General features: G+C 40.5%; 1 protein-coding gene across 6 annotated transcripts in view; it reads left to right on the forward strand.

The window, feature by feature from the left end:
* The first annotated feature begins 1,849 nt into the window (after positions 1–1,849).
* Positions 1,850–22,673, forward strand: part of mkln1 (muskelin 1, intracellular mediator containing kelch motifs) — a 35,922-nt gene continuing 15,098 nt past the window's right edge. For 2 of the 6 annotated variants that reach the window (XM_044187028.1, XM_044187030.1), the window contains exons 1-12: positions 1,850–2,004; positions 3,016–3,085; positions 4,990–5,132; positions 12,327–12,415; positions 12,542–12,651; positions 13,289–13,481; positions 13,661–13,777; positions 14,026–14,091; positions 16,436–16,548; positions 17,789–18,001; positions 21,661–21,882; positions 22,067–22,196. In XM_044187028.1, coding sequence (XP_044042963.1) covers positions 1,925–2,004; positions 3,016–3,085; positions 4,990–5,132; positions 12,327–12,415; positions 12,542–12,651; positions 13,289–13,481; positions 13,661–13,777; positions 14,026–14,091; positions 16,436–16,548; positions 17,789–18,001; positions 21,661–21,882; positions 22,067–22,196 — 1,546 coding nt within the window. In that variant the 5' untranslated portion in view covers positions 1,850–1,924. Of the gene's footprint in view, positions 2,005–2,233; positions 2,740–3,015; positions 3,086–4,989; positions 5,133–8,774; positions 9,548–12,326; positions 12,416–12,541; positions 12,652–13,288; positions 13,482–13,660; positions 13,778–14,025; positions 14,092–16,435; positions 16,549–17,788; positions 18,002–21,660; positions 21,883–22,066; positions 22,197–22,673 lie in introns of those variants that run through there. The other 4 variants (XM_044187032.1, XM_044187029.1, XM_044187031.1 and 1 more) reach the window with 4 other exon arrangements.

The following is a 22,673-nucleotide window of genomic DNA, read 5'->3' on the forward strand; positions in this document are numbered from 1 at the left end:
GAATAAATTATTTGGCTTTAAAATATTTTTGATTACATTTTCTATTTTGGCCTTGACCACCTTTTTTAGCCACGCCAGGCGTGGCTCTATGGATGGCAATGTCTGTCTGTCAGTCCACCGCTTTGGGCCAGACTGAAATATCTCAACAATTTCTAGATGAGTTGCCATGAAATTTTGTACAGCTATTCATGGTCCCCAGAGGATGAATCCTAATAACTTTGGTGATCACCTGACTTTTCATGTAGCGCTATCATCAGGTCAAAATTTTTATTTGACCAAATACTAATAATGATGTTCCCTCAGCTGTAGTTTGTATTTGGTGCTAATTAGCAAATGTTAGCATGCTAACATGCTAAGACGGTGAGCATGGCAAACATGATAACTGCTTAGCATCAGGATGTTAGCAGTGTCATTGCGAGCATGTTAGCATGCTGATGTTAGCATTTAACTCAAAGCACTGCTGTGACTTTTGAGCATCCCTTCAAGCAGAGGGTAGGGTGAAGGAGGTGGGGGTTTGAGGGATGGAGGAAGAGGAAGAGTCATGTTTAGCACTACAGTACGTTTCGGTAAGAGAGGTCCAGTCAACTGGAATAAAGCTACATTCACATTACTCACCGGATGATTCATCCACCCTGTAAGCTGCCAATGACTGGACATGGAGTGAAACACTGAGATCACCACCAGGAGAGGTGTTTTTAAAAGAAGGGCCACAGCAGTTGTGCTGTCTTTGTTTCAGAAAGGAACCGTCCAATAATGACTATACAGTACATATGATCTATTAATCAACTTTATGATAGGACAAGAGAAAACACAACAAGACAGGGCTTGATAGGACATGATAGCACACTTGATTTATCCCTGAGGTGTCACAGGGGCATAGCTGTGCACAGACTGAAAGAGCACAGCATACACATCGTTAATAGTACAGTTAGGAGTGAGCAAACAGTAGTACACCCTATGTACCCAGATATTGATGCCTGTGTAAAATGTACAAATGTAAGTATGTACATGCAGTTTGTTTAAAGATACAGAGCACAGACGTGGTATCTACATACACTGACTTAAGGATTGTTGCAGACTCAGTTCACAAAATATAAAAACATATTTCTCACTTTCTGAGATAGCTATCCCTAAAAGTTATTGCTGTGGACACTTTTCAGTATTTTCTCCCTTCAGTAATAAAGAGCTCTCAATAGCTGTCCACCAACCAGGCTGGGCGCACAAGTACTGTGGAGCCCTCAAAACCCCCAGGTTCACTGACTGGCAATTTGTGGTAATGGGAATATGCACCATTAAAGCTAATACCAACTGACATGATCGGGGCCTTAAGGGGGCTCCTGCTTTATTAATTGACCTGTCTTGAAGAGTGGCCCTGTGTCAAAATTTGATTTTAAGACCTTTACCTTTATTTTTTCACCATATTTTTAGCTTTCAAGGGGCCCAGCAGCTCATTTTTGCCCTGGGGCCTCCAAGCAGGTTAACCTGGCCATGGTCCTAAATCTCTGGACATTGTTTCTGGAAAGGGACATTACATTTAGTTGGACATTATGTTTAGTTTTTCAAAAGTAATTTCAATGTTATTTTTCAAAGCTGAAAGCACCACAAAATTCCCAAATTCCCAAAGTATCGTGGTAAATAGTAGCCTAAGTAATAAGGTTTTATTATTTTTATTATTTGGCTGAACTGCAGTTTTGAAATACTAGCAGATTGGTTATAGCTTAATGATATGAAAAAATATGATAATGTGAACACCTGATGGCTTATTATGATGGATGTGGAAAATGTGGCTTTTGGTAATTGTATTACGTTGCATACTTTATGCTTCTTTGTACAAACAAAACAACACAGGCTGTACTGTCTCTTTAAGGGCTGTCACGGCTCACTCCTTGCTAGCCTCCCGCTGCTTGTTATTTTCTGCAACAAGATGGCTGTCGTTCCTGAGAGCAGAGTCCTCACTTTCAGCGTTTTTAAATGGAGCTCTTACTCGTCTACATATTTACCTGAGTGAGTAATGCTCACGTTAGTTTGCACGGCGTATGCATTAGGTTTTGTGGTTACAGGTGGTCTTTATGGCCTCATTGCACCAGTGTTTCCTCTAGCCGGCCTGACTGGCCTAGCTCGTCTGCGATCCGAGCTAGCGTTAGCTTTGTCAGCGGCGATAGGGGCGTTTGATTTTAATACGTAGCTGCCCGATAGGGAAGTTGCTGATGATCCAACGAAGCGTTTTATCGCAAACAGTAGTGTGCGAAACATTGTATGTTCGATAAGACAACAATTTAGATATTTATTTGGAACTTGAAGTTATTCAGCAGTGTTATTTAGATAATTCAATAGATAAGAGTTTGTCTCTTGTGCACTGCCCCTTCGTTTTAGGTGCTTTGTGTACATTACCTTGCATTTTCTTCTCTTGGGAAGAGCTTGTTTTGGTTCAAAAGCCTTCAATACTTCGTATTGACACTAGGTCAGGAAATTCTTTGCAACCACACACTAACGTTAATGAGTTGTTTAAACAGTATTTCAGAATTTGATTCAGCAATGCGTAGTACGGTACCCTTGTACGTAAAGAAGAAAAAAAAAAACGAACGTCCACGTTAGCTTACTGGACTCCAGCGCTCAAGTAGGCAACTATAGTTAGCTGCTGTTAACTGACGTTAACCAAAGCGTTAGCAACAATAGCTAATCACCTTTTTTACCGGCTACTTGAAACTGATGTCATGAAACGAACGGTCACACTTAATGGTTGGCATACACAAATTAACTCTCATAAATGTTATAATTTTATTAGTGAAGTCACGCATAGTTTTAAAGCATTCGCCTGTTGCTGCTTCAGCACTCAAGATGTTCTATGTTACATGATTCCTTAACCGTTACAGCTAGTTTATACACACGAACACACACTTCCTTGTTTATTCTGCTCTGTAGTGAGTTGTGATTCCTGTGTCATAACTTTGATGGAATCATTACAAACAGACAACGCTGTGTCTCCTGTACCTTTTATTTGTGTGTGTTCTTTAGGAATATCTTGGTGGACAAACCTAATGATCAGTCTTCCAGATGGTCTTCTGAGAGCAACTACCCTCCACAGGTAGGTCTGCTGCTGTTTACACAAACTGTGTCTACACTTGACTTTACTGTTCCAGATGGAGCTTGTCACGAGAATTGACAAGCAACAACAAATTGTTCTTAATGCACACACAGTTAAGGGAGGTCTGTGGTTTGTTTGTTAATAATATAGGTGTATAATATACTGTATTATCAACATCCTTTAGTCACTGCCAGTTCCCACATCTTTCTGGCTTCTTTACGAGCTCATTTTGGCTCTTTTTTCCCTCTTGAACTCATTGACTGACTACAGGCTGGCAGAGTTTGAGGATGAATCTAAAAGTTTGTGTTGTGTGGCGAGGGGAAAGTTTTAAAAACCATTATTGATATGAGAGCTGAAATGATTAGTTGATAAATTGACTAGTTGATCTACAGAAAATTAATCAGCAGCTAATAATGCCAAACATTCCCTAATTCCAGTTTCCTTGTCTTCTGTGATAGTTAGCTGACCATTGGCCAAAATAAGCAATTAGAAGATGTCATTTTGGGGTTTAGGAAATTTTTATGAACATTTTTCATATTTTTCTGACATTTTATAGACCAAATGATTAATTAAAAAAACAACCCCCACACACACACACACACACACACACAAATGAATTAATACTTAGTTGCAGCCCTAATCAATCTTGAGTCATTTAGGTAATTTTTTATGCTAATATGTGGCCTTGCCATTTTTTGTGTGTCGCTTAATACCACTGGAGCAGAATAAAAACAGAAAAAACCCCAACACAATTATCTTAGTATACACATCATTGATATGAACTGACATGCTTAAACAAACTATGTATTGCAGCTGATATGGTTGGGAAAGATGTTGCATATTGGTTTTGGCTTCAGAATACCACATCACCTTGAACCAGGCCCAAAGATACTGTAGAATTTACTAAGAGAGGGGACTTGGCTGAAGTTCACTTTAAATCAATGTCCAAAGTGGAAGAGTGCTGAGGTTGGGCATCTAGGAAAGAACTAGTTATAATTGATCTCTGCAAAAAAGTTAATGGAAGTAAATACAGTCATGAACTATGTAAACAGCTCATAGTTCTTGTTGTTCATTGGGAAACTACTAATACAGTAATACGGTCTGTGCTAAACTATAGCATAGTAGCGTATTTCACATTGTCACTGCCTGAGCCATGGCAATTCAAATGGCTGGAGTAGTTTGTTCCTTCTCCATCAATGAATTACAACAAAGTGTGGGCCAAATTTCAGGAAAAGATCTGCAAATTATGAACATATGTGTCATCGCAGGAGCTCGATGGGAGGATCAGGCTAAATTAACAAATGTTGGCTCATGACAAACTGGGGCGAAGAACAAAATCAGTGCCTGACAGGAGAGTCAAAAGTCAGTAGAACTGCCTTTATTTGTTTTTGATTATAAAGGCTGAAAGTGAAATTCATGTGGAAAGACTCATGAATGACATCAGTGTTTATTAAAGTTTCATCCCAGATTAATATTGATATAGGCTGAGGTCCTGGATTGATAGAATATCTGTCTTTTATGAGTGGATGTGAAAACATTAGTCCCTGGGGTTTGTTAAATACCTGCTTTCCAGTGGCACATTTAATCAGTGTTCCGGCCTGTGGTCTCCACTTGATCTGACCTAATGGCCGCTGTTGATTTGTCATTAGATGTCCTGGCTTGTTAGAGCACCAGTGACATGTGGATGCGGCTCATAGATTGTATGTAATGCCACTTACCTGATGCAGTAGATTGACCCTGCTGTAGTCATTTAGATAATTAGCAACTCTTTTCACAGTGGCTGGCCTGCCATAAGCACAGGCAATTTCCTGCAGTCCTCCACACACACTAAAAGCATCATAACTCTGCTCTTTTTCTTCAGTCTATTTCATGTCTCCTCTCTCTTTTTCACTCTTTTTCTTTAGTTTTTAATCTTGAAATTGGAAAGGCCAGCAATTGTTCAGAGCATCACCTTTGGGAAGTATGAGAAGACTCACGTCTGCAACTTGAAGAAGTTTAAAGTGTTTGGTGGGATGAGTGAAGAGAACATGACAGAGCTTTTGTCCAGGTGAGATGTCACGGCTAATGCAAGTCCAAATGTTTATTTTTTTGTGATTACTGCAGTCTGAAAATACAGAATTTTCAGCAGCTGAAACTGCAATGTCATTTGCAGCATATTTTGTTATCTTGTGAGAGAAACTGGGATTTTTTGTAGCTTGTTGGGGGCGATACACAGCCTTGGGAGAAAGTCGGCCTCACACCGTGTCCTAACTGAATGCGACTTGAGCGAATGTCAGCGACAAAATCTGAAATCTACCATGATATAGAGCGAACAACGACACAGTAAGTAATTTAACATGTTAGCTAGGTTGTGGGTTAGCAAACTGTCCCTACAGTTGCTGCTGCGAACATGCAGCCAGCACACCAGCTATAGACAGCAATACTCACAACTCTCCTGCCACTATAGCTAACATCACAACAACAGCATATCTTTGCAAACTAGAAAGTAAGCGGAATATCCGTGGGCAAGTCATTTAACGTTACCTGACACGCAAATCATGGCTGGAATGGCTGGAGTAGTGTTGTGTGGCTCGGTCCGAGCCACTTTGTTTATTTCCCATTTGCAGAGCCAGGGCTGTGTACAAACACCAGATTTTTTTTTTCAGCGCTACAGCTAGCAGACCGTGAGAAGATATTCGCTGAATTTGACAAAAAGACATGTATTGGATTAGAATCGCATACCCCACCTTTAAGGTATCTGTAGGAGCTATTGCATTAGTTTGATTACTTTTGCATTTGTAGACACTAGGGGCACTAAGCACCAGACCAAGATCTTGTTAGGTGAATGGCAGGATTAAGGATAAAGGTAAAGGTGTGCCAATGTCAGGTGAGTTCCCAGGAAGGGACATGGTTTTTTACCAGATCGAGAGAGAGGTGGCATGATGAACAGCAATGTCTCTCTCCAGAAATCATGACCCGGTTACTCAAAATATTCCACAGATTTGTTGTGAGCAGTTTCACATAGGAACTATTTTCTTTCTACTGTTTCTACGTGAAACTGCTCACAACAAGGTCTGTGGAATATCTTGATGAACCGAGTCATGATTTCTGAAAAGAGACATTGCTGTTGATTTTTAAATTATTATTATTTATTTATTATTTGGTTCTTTGAGCACCACAAGCCGAGTAGGGTTGGGTACCCTTCACATTTGAACCGATACCAGTACCTAGAATTCAGTACTGGTATCCAACATCGATTTGTTTCTATAACTAAAATGTAATTTCAGTTGTAAAAAATAAGTCCAAACATTTTGCCTCACTTAGTCGTCCATGGAGGGTAAGTTAACTTCTTCGACACTGGCTGCGGGCGTACTAACATTAGCTGCTTCTTCTGTGGGGGACGTCATTACGCCTGCTTTGCCTTTTTACACTGAACCAAACAACGGCGGCATAATGCTGCCCCAGTGTGATTTAGATAGCTGAAAGTGCCCCCTCAACGTAGGCAGAGTTGATCGTCATAGCGACCCTATTCCAGCAGTTGGGAAACAGCACATGGGAGCTTTACTTTGGTCTTGAGAAGCTGCATCCTTTATTCACTGACAAACTGTAACCTACATGGTACATTTACTGCCAGATTGACAACTTCACTGCTCACCTTTTCCACTGCACCACTCGCATTCACAGTCACTTTCTGCCGCTCTCTAGTTCAACCACATACTCACTATGCACACACGTGTCGCTGTGACTTGAACAAGCAGCAGGGGTAGTCTCTCTCTATCCATCCATCCATCCATCCATCCATCCATCCTGTGCTCTCTCACCCAGATGTGCTCTCAGGTACTGAAATCTAGCACTGATCTATTTAACATGAATCGGAACTCGGTAGTACCGACGTAATTCGGTTGGTACCCTTAAAAAGTTTGGTACCCAACCCTAAAGCCGAGTGACATATAGTTCGATTATATTAAAAAAAAATGCAACTCAAAATGACTAATACCAACTTTGAAAATACTCAACTACAAGTTCTGCAATCTAAACCTTACTAAGGTAAAAGTGTATAAGTATAGCAACATTTACTTACTCATTGTGCAGTAAAATGACCCCTGTCAGTGTTTTACTGTTATATATGATGTTTTTGGATTAATATTACAGCTGAACTGCTGTCGATGTTTATGGTTGTGCTAATTTTAACTACTTTATTTACTGTTTACAGTTTAATCTACAACAGTACATCATATTGTACAAGATCATCATATGTTAGCACTATTTGAGAATGTATTCTCCAATTTGATATGCTTTTTTTCTTGCTTATCAAAACATGTCATCTGTAGAAATATTTCGCTGTTAATGTGAACGGTTGCAAACATTAACTCTTGGTTCGCTGCTGCCAAGTCAAGAGATAAACAGTGCCTCTGCTATAAACGTTCAGGGGAAACGTTCCACGTATCTGGTGGAAAAACAGGCTCCTGTTATTTATTTACTTTCCAGCATCTCACCAACAGGTAACAATGTAGCGTGAAGTCAACACTCAACAGACTCAAACCACCACCCCACTGTTGTTTGCTGAGCTGCAGAATGATAAAGAGATGCTCTGATGCTTACCTTTCAATTTGCTACTGACTGACAAACTATAGCTGGCTAGCTTGAGTGACGTGATGGTTGTCAGGGACAGAGTCATATTGAAAGGGGAAAATGATGGGTTCATTGCTTGACTTTCCAGTAATGTGGTAATAACTAGTTAGAAGCTTACCGTGGACACACTGCTTTGACTCCATTACGTCTGCTCAGCTGTGCACATGGCACTCTACTACATGTGCTGTGCGGTGCTGAGAGTATCGTAGCGATAGTGACGGCCCACATTTCCCAGCATGCACTGCCTAGTGCTGAAAGCAGTTAGTTTAAGTAAGCTGCCTTATGTTCCAAAATGCAAATGTTACTTTTTGTTAGTGAAGAAGGGAAGGAAGCTCCTCCTCCTCTACTTTCCAAGGCTGTTTATTCTGCAAAAAAGGTGGTCAGTCATTGGACAAGTGCTCACAGTTTTTAAAGAGTTGCCTAATGTTTTCAACCAAAACTGAATGCCTGTGACCAAGCTGAATATTCCCAAGCAAGAAGATGTTGATCAATGGCCGTACTATTGAACTCCATGAAATTGACTCTGACATTGACTTTCTTATTGGAGCAAACGCATCAAAGGTGATGGAACCGTGGGAGCTGGTTAATTGCCACGAAGGCGGACCCTATGTGATGAGAACCAAAGTGGGATGGGTTCTTAATAGTCCACTTCGCGAAATGTCAAGAGAAGTCATTAAGTTTATGAATATTGCTGACAGCTCAGCAGTGCTGGAAAATGGCCATTACTCCCTTGACCTACCCTTCAGACATTAAAATTCCATCTTACCAAACATCCGCTGGATGGCAGAACAGCGCCTGATGAGCCTGAAGAAGAACTTTGGAAAGAATGAAAGATTTCAAGAGAAATCTATCTTTTCTCAGTGATGTAATTGATCAAGGCTACACTGAGGTTGTTCCAGCAGATGAAGTGAATCAGAGTGATGGAAAGGTCTGGTATATTCCACACCACGGGGTATACCACCCCAGGAAAGGAAAGTTGAGTGGTGTTTGACTGTGGAGCAGTGTCCAAGGGATCACTAAATTGCCAACTGTTACCAGATCCCTGTCTTACAAATTTTCTCATCTGCGTCCTTATCAGATTCTGACAGGAGCCTGTTGCAGTGATGGCTGATATCCAGGCAATGTTCGATCAGGTCAGAGTCTCAGAAAAGGACATCAACTTTCTCTGCTTTCTGTGGTGGCCTCAGGGCAATTCCAAGCAAGCTCCAGTGGAATATCGCATGACCGTTCACCTGTTTGGAGCTGTGTCGTCACAGAGTTGTGCGAATTATGCACTAAGGAAGACTGCAGATGATAACCAGTTCTCTACAGAAGTGGTCAGTACCATCAACTGCAATTTTTATGTGGATGACTGCTTAAAGTCTTCAGAGGAGGAAGCAGTACAGATGCTGAAAGACCTGACTGACTTCTGATGTAAAGGGGGGTTTAACTTCTCAAAGTGGATAAGCAACAGCCGCACAGTTCTGACATCAATTCCGGAGGAAAGCACTCCAGTGGTGTGTGGATACAGACAAGTTCAAGTTCAGAACTACAGTGCAAGAACGACCACAGACAAGAAGAGGCATTCTGTCAGTGGTCAGTTCCCTATATGATGCAGAAAAGACGTGCTCCAGAGAGAGTTGCAATTTCAAATGCAAAGATCAACTTTTTGGACAGACAGTACAACAGTCCTAAAATACATCAGCAATGAAACTAAGCGTTTTCACACCTGTTGTTTGTTGTTGCAAACAGAACAGCTGTCATAAGAGAAGTAACTGATGTTGAACAATGGAGATATTTTGCTTCTAAGGAGAATCCAGCTGATGAAGCATCCAGAGGAATAAAAGTGGAAGACTTCCTGATAAGCAAAAGGTGAATTCAAGGACCAGAGTTTCTCTCAAAGCCAGAAGAGGTATGGCCTAAATCTGATCTCAATATGAGTTCTGATGACCCGGAGGTCAAGATAGATCTAGCAATCAACTTCATTGCCCCATTGAGTTCTTGATGAAGGCTCTTAGTGTCTTGTTGATCTTGTACATTTCCAAGCATTCCAGTATCCATGTATGTGGCATTGAGTCGTAGGCTTTCTTCTAGTCAATCCAGGCGGTACACAGGTTGGTCTGCCTTGTCTTGCAGTCTCAAGTGACTGCTCTATCGACCAGTAGCTGGTGCTTGGCTCCCCCTGGTATTCCTACTAATTCCCTTCTGGGCCCTGTCCATGTATTGAGCCATGTGCCTACTCATCTTAGCCGCTATGATGCCTGACAGGAGCGTCCATGTTGTGCAGAGGCAGGTTATTGGCTGGTAATTGGATGGAAACATTCCCTTCTGGGGATCCTTCATGATCAGGACTATCCGTCCTTGGGTTAACCATTCTGGGTGGGTCCCATCCATCAGCAGTTGGTTCATTTGTGCTGCCAGGCTTTCATGGAGTGCAGTTAGTTTCTTCAGGTGTGGATCATGTCAGGGCTTGGTGCTGTCCAGCTCTTCATACCTGACACTCTTTCTTGGATTAGATTGCTGTGGTCTGTTCTTAGATCCACTAGCCACTGAGCATCAGTATGTGATGCCTTCTCCCATATGTTCTTCCAGTACTGTTCAGTCTCAGCCCTGGGTGGATCTGTTCTTGTGTTAATACCCTGCCACTGAGAGTACACTTTGGATGGTTCAGTGGAGGACATCCGGTTTATTCTCCTGGCTTCTGCTTCTCCCGTGCATCTCTTCAGGCGGGTAGCCAGAGCTGTGAGTCTTTGTTTGGCAGTCTCCAGTGCCTCAGGTAGACAGCTTGTTGTATTTCTTAGGTAACCCTTTCTTCCTTGCACCTTTCTGTAACTCTGAGAGCTGACTAACTTCTCTCCTCTGCAGCGTAAAAAACCATGCCTACAATCGCCCCTCGCTCTACCCCTCCCTACAGTCTCACATGCTTTGCAGAGAAACACAGAGAGAGAGAGAGAGAGAGAGAGTCTCCTGTGTAATGTAGACCTACTTATGTCATTGTTTTGTAAAAGCTTGTAAGTGCACCTGTTGGTGCCGGTTTCATTCAGTGCTGCGTTGGTTTAGATCGTTTCAATAGGCGACGTCATTAACAACAAGCCTCCTGCACACACGGCACACCTGCTGTTGTGAAAACGGAATCGCAGGGGGAAAAAATCCAAAATGGGAGTTGTCTTTTTTGGGCGACTATGTGCAGACACATAGCCTAGTGTGCGATTATGTTGTTAAAACCAGAGGAGGACTATGGAAGTGGAAGATCCTAGTATCTAGACACTAGGCATGGGCCTGAGAATTTTGATAAAGCTTTTTAAAACATGAAACATTGAAACAGATTTTTTAGAAAATTTGACACATAGGGGGTGGCTGGCTAGAAAGAGCACATATTGTTACAATGGGACTGGCATCCTGGCTCTGGCTAAATCTACACCTGTCCACTGCAGATGCACTATTCACAACCTGGATGAGTAACTAGTATAAATTAGTGTATTAGTATAATATTAATATATGAATTATATGACAGTATATACATTATAATTTCATATGATAGTAAACTATATAGCCTACCACTAGTATAATATTAATTCCAGTTGGACAATACTGCTATTTAGGAAATACACAACCAACATTTGTAATTTTTCTAGGTTTTGTTTCTTCATTAAATCCTTGTGCAAGAAAAATGGTCTCCATTGGAGGTTAGTCTCTAATTTGGTAATGCTTCGTTAACTTTTCAATATTTTTACGGATTACGGTAGGTTGTAATCTTTACTCACACACTGTGCACGTAAATTATTTTTCCCTGTCCCACATATATATGTTTAGGGGCAAATGTGAGTGAAAATCTCGTACTGTAGAGCCCTGCTAGGGGCACTAAGCACTAAACCAAGCACGTGTTAGGAGAATGGCAGGATTAAGGATAAAGGTAGCATGTGTGTCTGGTGAGGCACCAGGAAGGGACATGTTTTTTTACCAGAGCAAGAGAGGTGGTATGATGAACGTGTATGTTTGCTTTTGAACTGGAAAATAAATCAACTCAAAAGGTGAATCCTGCCTAGACAATGGACTTCTTAATTGCCTGAGTACAACCCAACTGAAATGGCGCATCATTGACTTTTTTGACAAATAGCCACAATAACATCGGTATCATTCTTGTGATTAGAAGATCACACATTCCTGGAAGAACTGTATTGTGGAAAAGCAGAAGAAACAATTCCTTATGCTTTTGTATTAGCAAATTTCAATTAATTTGACTAAATCATGTTTTTTTACTCATGCTGCTTTTGTATTTTTCTGCCAGCTCTGGTGATAACTGATAATTGTAAAATGCTGCCATATATAGAATATATTTTGCTCATACACATGTAGATGTAGTAAGTGTTGATACTGGGTTTATTTTTTCTATATGTGCAAATACAATTAGTAATTGTTGGATATCACCATCCAATTAATCCTCCAGTTTCGCTACATTACCAGACTGACTGATTGTTAAAGAAGAGGACAAATCATAGCTGCCAAACTGACAAATGAAGTTTGGTGAACTGCCAGATTTGGACGACTATCCTAAATTTACCAGCATATGGATGCAGTTGGTATCTCAACTCAGTAATGTAATTTGTGAAACAGCTGCATCATCTCCATTCTCTATTTCCTTCATTTTCAGTGGCCTTAAGAATGACTACAACAAGGAAACGTTCACCTTAAAGCACAAGATTGACGAGCAGATGTTTCCCTGCAGATTTGTCAAAATAGGTGAGAACTGATGTGGTTTGTCAAATGTCTGTGGTTTCTGTTGGTCTTAGAAAAAAGATACATGGTGAACATTTTATGTCTTTTTACACTATATTCTTTTTTCTCCATCTTTGCTCTGTGTCTCAGTGCCTCTGATGTCTTGGGGTCCTAGTTTTAATTTCAGCATCTGGTACATTGAGCTGCATGGTATCGAAGATCCTGATGTGGTGCAGCCCTGCCTTAATTGGTACAGCAAGGTAAGCACCCGATGGTAGCCAGCATGTAATTTATTTAATTTATTTTATTGAAATTACAGTTTGACCCCAGTACTTGTTGTGCTACTACACCTTCCAGGCATTAGGTAACTTTAGGTAAGATGATGGCAAACATCCACCTTGTTATGTCCATAAAACTTAACCTTTTGGGTCAGTTTTTTGTAGTGGGAATCGACAGTCCCACACCTAACAGCTTCGTGGCTCTAATGAAAGAGGTTTTAGTAGGGCTGGGTTTTGATTTGTTTTTTTGTTTTTTATACTGATGCAAGTGCAATTCCTTTTTTAGCAACACCAAAAAGATGTTTGTTTTCATACCTTATTTGCTGAGTGTAAAAGTTGTTCTTTTTCATTTTAACAAAATAAGCCAAACTTCTTAAATTCGTCAGTGCTGTCTTAAAGGATAAATCCAGTTTATTACAACTCAGGTCTTATTTTCATGGAACATTATTGGCAATAATTACATTGTACTTACCAAGTTAATAGCTGAGATCTAAGAGCATGGTGACATTGCTAAAAAAGTCTGATGGTGCAAGAAATTCAAGCTGTCCCAACAGTAGTTTATTGTGTTTGTGGACTGATTTGAGCCTATATCTGTTTCCTCTATATCTTGTCCTTGCAGTACAGAGAACAGGAAGCCATCCGCCTTTGCCTCAAGCACTTCCGACAGCATAACTACACAGAGGCCTTCGAGTCACTGCAGAAGAAGACTCGGATTGCACTGGAGCACCCAATGCTCACCCACCTGCATGACCGGCTGGTGCTGCAAGGAGACTTTGACGCCTGTGAGGAGCTCATAGACAAAGCTGTGAGAGGTATCGTACTTGGCCTGATTAATCTAAAGTAAAACACTGCAAGTTACTGTTGAGTTAAAGATTACTTCAGTGTTTTTTTTGTTTTTTTAAAATTTTTAATGATCAAATCCTATATGCCTGGTTTTTGCTTGCGTTAATGGTGATTTTTGCCATATTTGATCCTCTTCTCTCTTTGCTAGACGGCTTGTTTAACCAGTATATCAGCCAGCAGGAGTACAAGCCCAGGTGGAGTCAGATCATCCCGAAATGCAACAAAGGTCCAAGCACCCAAGAAATCAACCGAGACGACATGAACAGTGAGATCTATTCAAGCGGGAAATATTCCCGATCCGTCAAACATTTCAGCACACTGTGAAAGTTTTGTGGCCTAGTAACTAAAGTGATGCCGCCTTCCCTTTTTTGTTTGTTGCCTCCCTCTCGCCCTCTGCTCCTCCCATCGTTCCACCCTGTCTACATTATCCTCTCTCTCAATTTCCTCTGCGTCATCTTCCATCTCCCATGCTCATACACCATCCTTGTCTGCTCCTTCCTCTCCTCTTTGCAGGTGATGGTGACGACAACAGGCCAGGGATGAGGGGAGGACATCAAATGGTCATTGACGTCCAGACTGGTGAGACCCACGCAGCCAGTGTTATGAGTTGGCTGTTTAACTGACGCTATGACTCATATCCTCCTACACAAACTCCAAACACAAAGCTCTATTACTGTTTAATCAAATTAACCCTCCCTTCCCGTCCCCTGCACCTCCAGCCCTTCTCCTCCAAAAGAAAACAGTCCTGAGGGCATTTCTCTTCTAAGAGCACATAAATCCCAACTTTTGTTTTGACAGACACACACCTATTGTTTTTTTTTTTTTTCTGTATCTGGCGACATTGTTGCCGGTGTAATTCCTCAGTGGCCATCTGAAAAAAACAAAGACCTGCATTGTGTGTGTGAGAGTGATGCAGTGTCTGCAACTTGTGTCAGAACTGAGAGAAGGCATTGCATCCCTCTGGTCTGTGTCTCAGGCCACACACACTGACTTCTCTGTTTTGGTAGCAGTAGTTGATAGTAGACGTTGATACAGGAGATCCCAAATGATTTCTTTACCAGTCCTGCCTTGTCCCATTCCCATCCTGATCCTGTTTTGATTCTCACAAATTATTTTCCGTTTTGATTATTATGGAGCCTTTAGCCAAAGAATCTGTGTCTCAACACAAGGCATTGCTTTTAATGTTAAAATGTTTAGGCTTTTGAAAATGTCTTCTTAGTCACCAGACCTGTCCCGATCCTGTCACTTTTCCTTACACTGAGCTAATAATCGTACATCATGATCTCTTGCTGAAATGTTACATCATAGACAGTCGGATAATACATTCCTGTCTACTCCCAAGACATTTCCTGTCCCATCCCAATCCTGACAATACAATAGCACTCCTGGCCCATGCGAGTCATTTTAATCCAGTGGTTAGTTCATACAAGCTAAAGGTTTACCTCTACCTCCCAGGCCCAGTAGCCAGTATCCTTAACATTAGAAAGAGCATGATCCAGGCACCTTTCAAACACTACAGCACACATTCAGAGCCATACAAAAACTTTAATCTTAAACTGATTTAAAAAGTGCAATGAATATTTTTTTTTTTTTACTGATCCTCAGCTCAAAACAAAGCTATTGTTTATCACTACCAGTGACTCATTAAATATTTTTTGGCTTTCACAACTTTCTGGCTTGTACTCTGTTTTGGAATTGCAGCAGTAATGGCACAACTTATTTCCTCCTACACAAGTCTCTGATACAATCACAACTTCCCACAACTCCCATCTGCCTGAGCTACAGTGGCTTATATTTGACCCAAACAATGATGTTTTCACAGCAGAGACTAGCAAGCTTATTAATTAGATACAACACAAATGTGTTGTCAAGAGGTAGTATATCACAATACATCATGTGTTGTGTTCTTGTAACACCATTTCCTCTTTTGCAATCTTGTAACGGACTAGTTCCCAAATATCAGATTATATTCTGAATTTCTTTACTAATTTTAATGTAGGCTTAAGCTAACCTAAGTGTGCACTGTGCAGCTGTATGATGTATAGGGCTGCACAATTAATCAAAATATTATTGAAATCACAATATGGCCAAGTGCAAATCACAGAAGCTGCCATTTTTGATAAAGGTAAAATGTGGGACAAAACAGCTTTATAATGAAGTGCTGTAGCGCTGCAGAGACGCCCTGGACTTCACATCTTGTTCTCCAGATGTAAGAAAACATGTTTGTTTGGTACAGACCTCAACAAATGTCCCATCATCATGATTTTTTTTTTTGTGAAAATGAAAATTGTGATGCAAAAATGACCATTCACACTAATCATATCGCAATCGTCATATCTGTCAAAATAATCGCAATATGATTTTTACACTTACAGTTGTCAGTGTTAGTGATCACTGTCAGCCCTTTGCAGTTGTATTATGGTCACTGGGTGATTGCAGTTTTGTAACATTTTGGACAATAAATATGATAATTAGTGCCTTACTAAAATACCCCAAATCCCCTATTCTCTTTAGAAACACCTCACCTCTGTTTTCATTCAGCTTTTGAAATGTGCATATGTGTCTAAATGGTCAAATGAAAGGGATGCAGCGAACAAATGAAAACGCTGCAGGCTGGATCTTACTATGTCATCTATCTGTGTCTCTGTTTTGATTAACTTATCTACAAAAACTGACTCCATGTCAGTTCTGCTTACCTTCAGGAATTTTAAATGCTTTGTTAAAGCGTAACCTTAATCTGATTATTAACAGTAACTGCTCAAGTGTGTGGCAGAGTTTCTACTGAGTGGATGGATAGTAGAGTGCTTGAGTTTAGCAGGCTGATGGCTGTGCTTTCCAAAACCGAATGCACAAGAAGAGAAGATGTCTAATGTTGTGTAACTGCTATTTGTTGTTGTTGTTGAGCATTTTCTGTTCCTTGCAGAGACAGTGTACTTGTTTGGGGGCTGGGACGGCACACAGGACCTGGCTGACTTCTGGGCCTACAGCGTTCAGGAGAACCAGTGGGCCTGCATCTCCAGAGACACTGAGAAAGAGGTGAGTGGGGGTAGAAAACATTTTGTCAAAACACAGATGGTTGGTGAGAAAAGACACCAATGCATACAAAATATCATACATCTATGTAGGATTGAAAAGTTGCGGGAATGTTTGTTTCTTAAATACCTCAGACTTTCACCATGTTCCAGTGTTTTGAGCATGAAATTGGTTTTATATTTTTATGGTTATATTTTAAGGGTTAGTTTGGATTTTTTTTTTTCCGGAAGTGGGGTTCTATGAGGTACTTAACCATAGTCAGTGTATTACCTACAGTAGATGGCGGGCGGTACGCCCCCAGTTTGGAGAAGCAGTCAGGAGTACCGGCACGGAAGCTAAGCAATGTAAACAGTAAAAACCCCAGTAATTTTACCTCGCAGAACATGGGAGTTGCAGTTCTACCACTACCTCGACTGTTTAGTTTTAACATGTTAGTTCAGATCTAACCTTACCCTTTAAAACACCAAAGTCACACAATAACACATACAAGCTAACCAATGTTAGCGGTAGACCAGCAACTCCTGTGTTCTGCGAGGTAAAACGTTTTTGTCAAAGGAGTCTGGTGGTTTATACATAGATGGAGATACGGCTTCAGTTCTCTGTCGGAAAGGGCTGTCTGATGGCAAGGTAAAGTGGTGAAAATATTGTCAATATAGCATACACTTAAACTGATTGGATATTTTTTTTAGGTGGGCCTTTTTTTAGGTGGCTAAAATACGTTATGTTGCTGCCCCCGTCCACAGTAGTACATTGCTTAGCTTCCGTGCTGGTACTTCTGCCTGCTTCTCCAAACTGGAGTGCCGTGCCAACCGCCATCTACTGTAGGTAATACACTGACTATGGATAAGTACCTCATTCAACCCCACTTCAAAAACTCCGAACTAACCCTTTAAGAAAACCAGATGGCATATTAGGTGTTAATCAGAAAACGTAATTTAGGTTAGCTTTTAATAAAGACAGAATTCAGGAAAACATTTTGTTTTTATTCATGTTTGGAGGTGAAATTTAGTTGTTAGTATGATTTATAGTCTTCATCAGTGCCTGAAGTTGTTTGTTTGAGGAACAATATTTGTGAATAATTCTTTTGGTTTCCTCTATAAACATATTTGCTGTTCTCATCTATAGCAGACACCACTCATCAAGACTAGTTATTGCTTTAAGACACTAATTATATAATATAAAAAATATGTGTGTGTAAAACAGTTAAACAGCTGTGCATGTCTGTCTCCTTTGTATCAATCAGAGTGGTCCGAGTGCACGTTCGTGCCACAAGATGTGTATTGACTCCCAGCGGCGTCAGATCTACACGCTGGGCCGGTACCTGGACTCCAGCGTCAGGAACAGCAAGTCTCTGAAGAGTGACTTCTATCGGTACGACATTGATGCCAACACCTGGACGCTACTCAGTGAGGACACGTCAGCTGACGGAGGGCCAAAGTTGGTGTTTGACCACCAGGTAGCTGTAATCAGTTTCTATTTGTACCTCCCTGAGCTCTCAGTTTCTGTTTGTACCTACCTGAGCTCTCAGTTTCTGTTTGTACCTACCTGAGCTCTCAGTTTCTGTTTTTTTACCTCCCTGAGCTCTCAGTTTCTGTTTGTACCTCTTTGACATCTCATGTTTCATTTACACACCGGCTGGGAAATCAGCTGAATATTTTGCTGTGGAGTCATTGCAGACTGGTCCCATTCAAAGCTTAGATGTGGATTTGGCTAGTGAAATACACTAATTTAGTAAATAAAAACCTAGTTGGGATTTTGTCCAGAGGGCTGGAGGATACTCTCATAAGAGACATGATGTCTGCGAGTTCAGGCAGAGTAACAGCAGAAAAATTGCTCAAAGAATCCCTGAGCGGGTGATCCACATCTAAAAAGGCAGGGTTGGGGGTAATACCAGATCTTATTAACTCCACCTTACCAGCAAAGTGCAAAAGAAACTTTTCATAATCAGCATCACAATCAGCAGGGGCACAAGGAGAGGCTGGGTTAACTAACTGGTCCACAGTCTTATAGGAATCTGGGGTTGTGCTGATGGGCAGAAATAAGTGCAGAGAAATGACATGTTCTTGCATCTTTCACCATACTATTATAAAGGATTAATAACTCTTTCATAGCCACAAAGTGGACCTGGAGATAGCAGTTCAATTCAGCAGCACCACAAACTGCAGCCTCCAAAATGACCATAAAGCTTTCACCATTCTAAAACAGTTTCAACAAAAACTGAACATTATAACTTTCATTTTTAATTGTATACTTGATTAACAGTTAACTGAGTGTATGGCATTGTATAAAAGTATGCACCTTCAGTATTCAAACACTTTGAGTCACAAAATCATTTTTTATTTGAATTTCTTGTCTTGAGATTTACAATATAACATTATCTATTGTTCAAGTAAAACATTTTTTAAATTTAAAAGTGTTTGCAAAAGTATGTGACATCGTAAAATAACCTTTTTATTTAAATTGTTTAGAGCTGAAACAATTAGTCAATAAATGTTTTGACAAAAGAATAACTGGCAAATAATTTTTGTTTATAAACAAAAATCCCCTAAATGTTCTGTTTCCAGCTGTTTTCTTTCAGTAAACAGAAAATATCTGGGTTTTGGACTGTTGGTTGGACAAAAAATTTGAAGTCAAGTTTATTTGTATTGCACATTTCAACAAGACAATTCAAAGTGCTTTACATAAAACATAAAAGCAACATAGGGCAATATAAAAATACTAAATAGAAAGTTAAATAGAAAATGAAAACAAGATAAAACAGGAGAGTAAAAGTTACAGTGCAGTGTAAGAAATTTATCATTATTTGATTTAATAAAAGGCAGCTGCAAACAGAAAAGTCTTCAGCCTTGATTTAAAAGAGCTGAGAGTTGCAGCAGACCTGCAGGTTTCTGGGAGTTTATGTTAAATAACAATGTTGTATATATGTATATGTTAAATAAAAACTGAACGCTGCTTCTACATGTTTAGTTTTGATAGAGAAGGAAGCAGACCTGTTTAGGCGACCTGAGAGGTCTGGATGGTTCGTAACGTAGCAGAAGATCAGAAATGTACTTTGGCCCTAAACCATTCAGTGCTTTATAAACCAGCAGTAGTATTTTGAAATCAATTCTTTGACAGACAGGAAGCCAGTGTAAAGACCCCAGAACTGGAGTGATGTGATCCACTTTCTTGGTCTTATTGAGGACTCGAGCAGCAGCATTCTGAATCAGCTGCAGCTGTCTGATTGATTTTTAGAAACCTGTAAAGACACCGGTACAGCACTCAAGTCGACTGAAGATAAACGCATGGATGAGTTTTTCAAAATTCTACTGAGACATAAGTCCTTTAATATATTCCTCAGTTGGTAGTAGCCTGACTTTGTAATTGTCTTAATGTGGCCATTGAAATTCAGGTCTGAGTCCATGACTACACCAAGATCTCTGGGTTAGTTTGTGGTTTTTAACATTACTGATTGAAGCTGAGCGCTGACTTTTAAATGTTCCTTATTGGCTCCAAAACAGTGACTTCAGTTTTATATTTGTTTAATTGAAGGAAATTCTGGCACATCCAATCATTGATTTGTTCAATGCACTTACTCAGCACATATATGGGATTAAAGTCCCTTGGTGATATGTTTATGTAAATTTGTTTGCCATCTGCATAATTATGGTAACATATTTTGTTGTTTTCCATAATCTGAGCCAGTGGGAGCATGTAGATGTTGAACAGAAGAGGCCCCAGAATGGAGCCTTGGGGAACTCCTCATGTAATTTTTGTCCGCTCAGATATGTAATTACCTATAGACATGTAGTAGTCCCTGTCCTTTAAGTAGGATTCAAACCAGTTTAGTACTGTGGCAGAAAGTCCCACCCAGTTTTCCAGTTGGTCTAGTAATATGTTGTGGTCGACCATGTCGAATGCAGCACTGAGATCCAATAATACCAAGACTGAAATTCTGCCACTCTGTGTTTAAGTGGATGTCAATGTAGACTTTAACAAGAGCAGGCTCAGTGCTGTGGTGTGCTCAAAATCCTGACTCTTGTTTAGTGCCAAGAAGTTGTTCAGCTGTTGAAAAACAGCTTTTTCAGTGATTTTACTTAAAAACAGGATGTTTGATATGGGCCTATAGTTGTTCATTAGTGACATGTCTAGATTGTTCTTTTTTAAGAGTGGCTTGATGACTGCAGTTTTCAGGGCCTGTGGGAAGATACCTGAGAGAAGAGACATGTTGACAGTTTGTAGAAGATCTGAGGCCATGCAGTTAGAAACATTTTGAAAAAGCCTGTTGGCAGAATATCAAGACAGCAGGAGGAGGATTTCAGATGTTGTATAATGTCCTCCAAGTTTCTTTGGTTAATAGGATCAAATTGTGTCATGCTATTTGAATTGATTTTAATTGGACACAGGGACAACACATATCCTTTACCTGATATGGAGGCACTGACTGCCTGTCTAATTTTCTGAATTTTGTCACTGAAAGAAGCAAATTCATTGCAGGCCCTGGTAGATAGAAGTTCAGAGGCTACTGACACAGGAGGGTTTGTTAGCCTGTCGACAGTAGCAAACAAAGCGCGTGCATTATTGTTGTTTTTGGCAATGATGCCAGAGAAGAGGACCGCCTTGCATTTCTCAGTTCTAAATTATAAATGCGAAGTCTCTCTTTATAGATGTCATAATGAAGACGCCACCTCACATCGTTTCTGCACAGGAAGTGTAGAGTGAGCAGCATGTTAGCAGTGCAGCAACAGCAGCTTCAGTGCTCCTTCTGTTTCTCCACAGGATGCGTTCAGGTGCAGTACTGAGTGTAGGATAGTAGTGAGGGTCACTCATGACTGACTTTGGATGCAGGGCTTCAAGCTTTTTCTACTCAGATAGAGACAGGACAGACTTTTGTTTAAAAAAACAAAAACAAAAGTGCACCAGCATTCATGAATTAGGAAACCAAAAATTTTAATATATCTTTGAAAATAAATATGAGGCTGAAATTTGGCCACTGTAATTGAGACTTCTGTCTAATCCTTCCACACAAATAGTGGAAATAAGAAGTCATCCTGCTGTCCTTGGCTTCCTCCTGTAACTCTTACACTTCCTGTTTCCTCCATCTCCCTCGTCCTCTGCTCCCTACTCTTCCTGCAGATGTGCATGGACTCGGAGAAGCACATGATCTACACGTTTGGCGGTCGCATCCTGACATGTAACGGCAGTGTGGAGGACAGTCGGACATCAGAGCCTCAATTCAGCGGCCTGTATGCCTACCACTGCCAGGCCGGAACTTGGAGCCTCTTGCGGGAAGACTCGTGTAACGCTGGGCCAGAGGACGTCCAGTCCCGCATCGGACACTGCATGCTCTTCCACACTGTGAGTCCAGTCTGCCTGCCTGAAAACACATTTTTGATTTAATATATTTTGCTGTGAAGAAAATCCTGCCTGATCAATTTAATACACTGTTAGCTTGAATGTTAATCATTATTTCTATATTTCTCCATTAATTTTTCCATTCTTTGTTTCCTGTACCTCGCGACCACTCTTCTCCTTTTAATAGAGAAACCGCTGTCTGTACGTGTTCGGAGGTCAGAGGTCAAAGACGTACCTCAATGATTTCTTCAGCTATGATGTGGATGGAGACCATGTAGAGATCATATCTGATGGCACCAAGAAGGACTCAGGAATGGGTAAGATTTATCCTCAGTCATACAGTTCTTTCTCTGTGCAGGAGCTAGCAAATTCCAGCACACAATTTGGAAGATGGTTTTTAATATTGGACAAGATAACTTTCCACAAAAAACTTTCCAAATTGATAGGGTCTATTGATATATAAAGCCACACTTGTATAAAGAAACAGGTTGGTCTGTCAATCTGATATTCCTCTTTTATAGAAATGGAAATTCAGTATAAAGTCTGAGATAACACAGTGAACCAGTAATGATCAGCAAGTCAGTGGAAATCCTTTCCCCTGTGTTTGGTTTCCATGTGTGCATTTCCGAGAGTTTAGTAACAAGGAAAACTACAGTTTGGACATCAGCAAGCTGATGGCTAAAATGTAATGTTCAACCATCAGCAACCAATCTGATTACTTCCTTTCTTCCCTGCTGAAGTAATTTTTAGGTTGACGTTCATTTAATACTTAACCAGATTCCAGGCATTCAGAT

This window comes from Siniperca chuatsi, linkage group LG23 (assembly GCF_020085105.1).
Source record: "Siniperca chuatsi isolate FFG_IHB_CAS linkage group LG23, ASM2008510v1, whole genome shotgun sequence".
Lineage (NCBI taxonomy): Eukaryota > Metazoa > Chordata > Actinopteri > Centrarchiformes > Sinipercidae > Siniperca > Siniperca chuatsi.